The sequence below is a fragment of the Lathyrus oleraceus genome, chromosome 5, assembly GCF_024323335.1.
Source record: "Lathyrus oleraceus cultivar Zhongwan6 chromosome 5, CAAS_Psat_ZW6_1.0, whole genome shotgun sequence".
Taxonomy (NCBI): Eukaryota; Viridiplantae; Streptophyta; class Magnoliopsida; order Fabales; family Fabaceae; genus Lathyrus; species Lathyrus oleraceus.
The window spans coordinates 271425266-271432841 of record NC_066583.1 but is presented as its reverse complement, the minus strand read 5'-3'; the positions used below and the strand labels follow the sequence as shown (position 1 = coordinate 271432841).

Below are 7576 nucleotides of genomic sequence, written 5' to 3'. Positions count from 1 at the left end.
TCCTTCAAGATGGTCGGCCAGGTTGCTGTGATCAGTCAAGAACAGTGAGTATCAAGCAATTTTAACTATAAATAAATAAAATATGATTTTCTTTTCAATGCTATTATTTGTAGTAATATTAAATTCTTTAAGTCATAACTTTTTTCTTTTTGAAAAAAAAGTGCAAAAAATATAAAACAGAATAAAAAGCATGTGTTAATGAGCGATACAAAATTAGGCAGAATAACTTGGAGAAAATAAAATAAACATATATAAGAAGAAGCTTTCAGTGCAGGCAAAAAACACTTCCATTCCATGTTGTTCTTCTCCTGAACTTGATGCATTCTTATTCTTCTTCAAAACTTCCAATTATGCAATGAATGTTGCGTATTTCTCTTCCTTTCATCTTCTTCCACGTTGCTTCACAACCAACTCCTCCCTCTTTCAGAATCTCCAACAATGTTTTGTACCATCTCTCTCTGCCTTGGCCTTGACCCTTAAACAAATTTAGTTTCATTGTTCCTTTTCCACCACCAAAGTTGCGATTTTTTTCGTTTTGTTTCATCTGGGTCACTCACTGTTTGATTTGAAGAAACAAACACACAGCATAATGAAAAAAGTTGTCTTTGAGAAGACCAAGAAAACAGGGAGAAACGACAGGTTTTTGGTGACTATAAACATCATGGGAAGTTCGGGTCCTTTAAGGTTTGTGGTGAACGAGAAAGAGCTTGTTTCTGGAGTCATTGAAACTGCTCTTAAATCTTATGCAAGAGAAGGAAGGCTTCCTGTTCTTGGTTTCAATGCTGCCAATTTCCTCCTTTACCATCCAAACGCAGGATTTGATGGTATGTTTGCTCACTCGGTAACACCGACACCAATACCGACACGATATCAACACTAGTTAATACATTAAATTTATTATTTTTTTCAAATTATAACCGATGTTAATGCGTCAGTATCGGTGTTGTTGTGTTCTGTGTTTCATAGGTTGCTCACCCTTTTTGTAAATTGCTAATTGGTGAAACTTTTTTGATAGCTCTGAATCCATTGGAACCCATAGGATCTTATGAGGCAAGAAACTTTGTGATGTGCAAAAAGCAGGAGTACTCGTCAAAGAAAGAACCGCAATCAGAGTTGATATCTCCGAAGAGCAATGGTGGCTGGAAAGCATGGTTAAACAAATCTTTTGGTTTGAAAATCTTGTCACATTGATTGAAAACATATGAATTGTGAACGTGTTAGAAAATTCCGTTTGAATTCGGAATTGTGCTCAACGTCACACTATATAAAAGTGGCCTTAGCATTGAAGTTTAATTGTTCATTATTAATACAAAAAAAATGCTTGTACTTTAGAAATTAATATCATGAATAATTGGTTTTTTTATATGACATGTGCTTATATTGACCTTGAATTTGATCTTTAAACCATTATAGCATATAAAGTCAAGTTTGGAATTTATTGAAAACATAAGATTTGATGCATACATTTGAATAAATGTTTTCCTTAGAGATGCTAAAACATTTTTAAGATTGATGCATCCAGTGTATTCTTGAACTGAAAAATTTCATTTCCAAAAAAATCCAAATCTAGTATTTTTAGTATTTTTTTTAGAAGTAATTTATGAAAATTCACGCTCAAGAATTTCATCAAAACTTGACGAATTTCGAATTAAATCTTGATGAATAAGAATCAATCTTTCTGATTGATTACTCCTCTTATTCTTCACTCTTCACTCGAATGAATCAACCACACTTTGGTTGCAAGATTTTGCTACACAATTGATAATGAAAAGAAACAAAAATTGAATTGTGGAAGAAAAGAAAATTTAAGATTTTTTAGAAAAGGAAGAAGAACTTGAAAATTCTGCAGAGTTTCTCTCCGCTCTCAAACTTTGCAAACTACAATTATTCACTTTCAAATTATTACAATCAATAATAAGGTACCTCCCTATTTATAGATTGAGATTGCTTGCAACCCAAGTAATCTCTTAACAAACTAACTGACTCAGCTAAAACACAAATAAAGCTAAGTCTAACAACTCTGTCGAGATACACTTCGACGTACTATACATTTCGACACGTAGGTGATTCGACATTTTCTTACTTCTGTCGAGCAACTTGCTTTGACACAAGGAATTACAATTCAATACACCATCTGATTCATTGTGTCTAAACTATCTACATTCATCATAAACCTTAGTTTCTTGAACACTTCAACTTGCACTCCTTTCATCATGATGTATGCTATCTGATTCTCAGTTTTGCAATGTTCCAAGTTCAACTTCACTTTTTCCACTTGCCCTCGAAGATAATGGAACCCCATTTCGATGTGCCTGCTTCATCCATGTGATATCGGATTCTTTTCCAGATTGATAGTAAACATGTTGTCGATCTTCATGATAATCGCTCTATGATTCTTCCCTATAATTTTTTCGATTAAATTCACCATCCATGTTGCTTGATATGCACAAAGAGAAGCAACTATGTATTCTGATTCAAACGATGATAATGTTACTACTGACTCCTTTCTTGAACTCCAAGAAACTGGTGCACCACCTAGCATAAACACATAGCCAGCTGTGAGTTTTCTATCCTCAGCATCACTACACCAAATTGAGTTGGTGTATCCCACTAGCTTGCGTTCTTTTCCTTCATCAACTACATGTCGAGAGTTCCTTTCAGATACCTTATTGTCCTCTTTGTTGCTTCTAGGTGTGATACTTTTGGCTTCTGCATGAATTTACTCACCATACCTACACTGTATGCTGATCATGCCTTCTGTGACAAAGGTATCAAAATCATCCAATGAGTCTTCTGTACTGCGTTGAATCGACATCATCTCCATTTGTGTCTTTCGATAGTTGCAATATGAGTTCAGTTGGAGTCAAAGTTGGGTTGCAATCTTGCATCTCAATTCTCTTGAGTATTTATCCCACATATCTTCTTTGGTGCATCATTAATCCTATACTACGCTTGTAGAATTCGATACCAAAGAAGTATGAGAGATTTCCTAAGTCTGACATTTCAAACTCCTTACTTAAGTCATGTTTGAAATCTTCGATCTCCTTCTTGCAACTTCTTGTTATCAACATGTCATCAACATAAAGACATATTATAAGCAATTCAATATTGTTTCTTCTTAATACACTTTATGCTCAGTTGTGCACTTCACAAATTCCTTATCCTTTAGGAAATTATCTATCTTCTTATTCCAAGCTCTTGGAGCTTGTTAAGTCCGTACAAGGCTTTATGCAGCATCTATACCTTGATTTCTTTTCCTTGCTTCATAAATCCAACTGGTTGTGCAACATAAACTTCTTCATCTAAGGGCCATTCAGGAATGCACATTTCACATTCATTTGACATATGTGCCAATTATTCATGTTTTCTAAACCAACAACCAAACTGATTGTTTCGATCTTAGCAACAGGTGAAAAAACTTCATTGAAGTCGATTCCTTCCTTTTGAAGAAATCCTTTTTCCACAAGTCTTGCCTTGCGTCGAGTTACTTCACCTTTGGGATTCAACTTCACCTTGTATACCCACTTCACATCGATTGCCCTCTTGCCTTGAGGAAATTCAACAACTGACCAAGTGTTGTTGACTTCGATGGACTTCAGTTCCTCATTCATTGTTTCACCTACTTCAGATCCTTCAATGCCTCAATTGCATTGACTTGTTCGAAATTTGCATAGAAAGCCTAGTATGCCAACTCACCTTCATTATTGACCATATCATTTGATGTAATCACACATTCTTGCAACCTTGGAGGCACGTGTCTTGTAATTTGAGGTTTGCTTGTGCTTGCTTGACCTCCGACTTCTTCTTGTCAAACTTCTCTTTCGACCTCACTTGCTGGTTCTTCATATAGGATTCTCACTTAATCCTTTTTTACATTTTCAGTTTAATCCCATTCCTTAAGCTCATCTATGATCACATCCTTGCCGATCACTACTTGCTTGTTGACTGGGTCAAACAATTTGTAACCTCTAGTCGAATGATATCCTATTAGGATCATTTGACTCGACTTGTCATCAAGTTTTCTTCTCAACTGATCAGGAACATATCTATGTGCTATTGATCTAAACACTTTCAGATGACTCAAGCTAGGCTTGACACTAGACCAACATTCCTCTTGTGTGATTCCTTCTAGCCTTTTCGTCTGACATATGTTCAAAAGGTATGTTATTGTCGACACAACTTCTCCCCGTGATATTTTGGGTAGATGCTTGTGTTTCAACATAGTTTTCACCATATTCATGATAGTTATGTTCTTTCTTTCTGCAGTTCCATTCTGTTGTGGAGTGTAGGGTGGCAACATCTCATGCACAATCCCCTCTTTCTCACATAATATGTCGAAGTCTTTCGACACATATTCTCCACCACCAATAATCCTCAAAACCTTGAGCTTTCGACCACTTTGTATTTCAACCATAGATTTAAATTTGGGAAGTACCTCGATCACTTCACTTTTCTTCTTGAACAAGTTATTCCACGTTTTTGACTGAAATCATATATGAATGTGACAAAGTATTTATTACCTCCAATCGAAATCCACCTGGATATGACCATACACATCATAGTATATGACTTCAAGTATTGCCTTCGACTTGCTTCCTTCATCCTTCTTGAAGTTGTTCTTATGCTGCTTCGCATGCACACATTCCTTACACACTTCATTTGTAATGTCGATTTTTGGTAACCCTGAAACCATATTTCTTATTTTCAGATCTCTGATGTCTTTGAAATTGAGATTACCAAGTCTATAGTGCCATATTCATTCATCCTTGCTAGCTGCAGTTGCAAGGCACTTGTGCTCTATCACATTAAGTTCAATCCTGAAGGTTCTATTTTGAGACATATGCGCCTTCAAGATTAACCTTGCACCTAAGTCGAGAAGTCTCATCATCTTGTCTTTGATCGACACTTTGTAGTTCTTTTCAATCAACTTCCCTATGTTGAGCAATTATTTTTCATGCCTGGTATGTACAGTACATTGGAAATTACCGACCTTTTGTCATATTTCTTCATTGAGGGTTTCATGCCTGGTATGTACAGAACATTACAAATACCTTTAGCTACTAGAGTTTTGTCATTTGAAAATTTACCATGTTCTTCATTGAGGGTTTCATGTTGACAAACCAATATTTCCTACCAATCATGTGTGATGAGCATCCTGAGTCCAAGTACCATTGGTCCTGGAATCTTTCTTCATCTCTTTTGTGACCATCAACAACATCTCTTCTTCTTTATGCTTTGTAAACTTTGCATCAGTTTCCCGATTCTTTTATTTTTCAGGACAATCACTTGATTAGTGACCATACTTCTGACAATTCAAATACTGAATGTGACTTTTATCAGGTTTTCGACCACCACTTCTTCCTCTACGTGCAACATCACCTATTTGGTTTCTTTGGTATGCAGACTTTCTCTGATTCGACCAACCTCCTTCTTGATGATTTCGACCAATCGAATTATTGTAGCCTCATCTACCTTTGTAGTCGATCCACTCTTCCCTTTACCTTTCTTTTCTCTTGCTGACTGTGCTTGCAAAGCCACATCATTCTTCAACTTGCCTGCAACTTTTTAAGCCTTCCTTTGTTCATAAGATTCAAGTGTCACTTGAAGCTCTTCCTTTGTCAATGTTGACAAATCTTTCGACTCTTCTATGGATACTACCACGTGGTCGAACTTTAGAGTCAATGACCTTAAGATCTTTGAAACAACTGATCTTGATGTTAACACTTCTTCGCATACCTTGATTTGATTCACCAGTTTTATAACCCTAGTGAAAAAATTAGTGATGCTTTCATTGTCTTCCATCTAAAGCAATTCTTATGTTCTTTTGTGAGTTTGTAACCTCACCTCTTTCACGTTTTATGCACCTCCAAATTATTTCTCAAAGATCTCCCATGCTTCTTTCGACGATTCTACATCACCGACCTTTTCGAAATTATCGGAATTAACACATTGATGAATTATAAAGAGAGCTTTATAATCTTTTTTCTTCAGTTCTTTGTGTGCATCCTTTTGTTCATCAGTTACTTCAAGAGGCATCATTTCCTCCTTCACAAGATTCTAAAGATCTTGACAACAGAAAATAACCTTAATCTATTTATACTAATTCTCACAATTCTGACCCTTCAGAATTGGGAGACTCGCCGGAAAATGTCCATTCGGATGATTCAACGCCATCATGTTTTTCTTCCCACGGACCACTTAGCCAACGCTCTAAATACCAGATGTTGTAAATTCACCAATTCCCCCTTATGAATTTCACAAAAGCTTGATGAATTCCGAACCAAATCTTGATGAATAAGAATCAATCTTTCTGTTTGATTACTCCTTTTGTTCTTAACTCTTCACTCGAGTGAACCAACCACACTTTGGTTGCAAGATTTCACTGTATAATTGATAATAAAAAGAAACAAAAATTGAATTGAAGAAGAAAATAAAATTTAGGTTTTTTGAGAAAAGGAAGAAGAACTTGAAAATTTTGCGAAGTTTCTCTTTGCTCTCAAACTTTGCAAACTTCAATTATTCACTTCCAAGTTGTTACAATCAATAATAAGGGACCTCCCTATTTATAGATTGAGATTTATTGCAACCTAGGAAATCTCTTAACAAACTAACCAACTCAGCTAAAACACAAATAAAGCTAAGTCTAACAACTCTGTCTAGATACACTTCGACATACTATACATTTCGACACCTAGGTGATTCGACATTTTCTTACTTCTATCGAGCAACCGACTTCAACAAAATGAATTACAATTCAATAATAAACATAACCAAAGTTGAAAGAGGTTGGTTTTCTTTCTCTTTTCGATGCATGATTTTGACACAAATGAGAGAATGATTTTGAGATGAATTCACAGATAATGGAGATTGGAAAAAATGGTTGAACGAAAAATGCATACATTTTATTTGGCCCTAAGTCCGTGAGTGAAGTAATGATTATTTTTTATAGATTTATGGTGTAATGTTGTTACTTTAATCGAGACAGTTTGATATTAATATTGTAATCACTTAACTGATGTTTCATTAAATTATTTGCGCACAATAACTACATGCACCTATGTACTCCGCTTTAGCGACGAATAATGCAACATTTGATTTTTTAGGTGCTAAGATACTAAAGAGTTTTCAAGAAAGTGTTATGTTGCACTAGTATTTTTGTATCCATTTTACATCATACAAAAGTCTTAATCAAAGTACCCTTTCAAAGTGTAATATGTCCCTTTAGAGAACCATAAACCTATGTATTATGTGTCAATGAGGTATTTTATAACGTGTTTAACAACATATAGATGTAATTCTTTGGTATCTGATTGAAGGAGAGCACACATGTAAATGATAATTATTATATTATGACAACTAGCAATACGATAAAGTAGATAGCCGATCACACTTCTATGTTTACTTTGTTCTAATAACTTACCTCTCTCATCTTGATTAAGGTAGCATGAGGTGCACATGTGAATGGATATATCTTTTGCATTTTGCATTCCAAATATTTTGAGAAGCTCTTGCAATATTTTGATTGAGTTATGAATGTCTCTTACTTTGTTTGTAGGATTCGTAGACCAAGGAAGTA

General features: G+C 35.2%; 1 protein-coding gene across 1 annotated transcript; it reads left to right on the top strand.

Annotated features, from left to right (window-relative positions):
• Window positions 1-232: 232 nt before the first annotated feature.
• Window positions 233-1363, top strand: LOC127083806 (uncharacterized). The gene is made up of 2 exons (XM_051024143.1): window positions 233-824; window positions 1016-1363. Exons 1-2 carry the CDS (start codon window positions 590-592, stop codon window positions 1189-1191), a joined length of 411 nt encoding a protein of 136 aa, XP_050880100.1. The 5' UTR covers window positions 233-589; the 3' UTR covers window positions 1192-1363.
• Window positions 1364-7576: the final 6213 nt, after the last annotated feature.

Bases quoted from the DNA above. Each gene is read 5' to 3' on its own strand.
- LOC127083806 (XM_051024143.1), top strand. From the start codon at position 590: ATGAAAAAAGTTGTCTTTGAGAAGACCAAGAAAACAGGGAGAAACGAC. The intron at 825-1,015 runs GTATGTTTGCTC...CTTTTTTGATAG, and splicing joins TCCAAACGCAGGATTTGATG to CTCTGAATCCATTGGAACCC.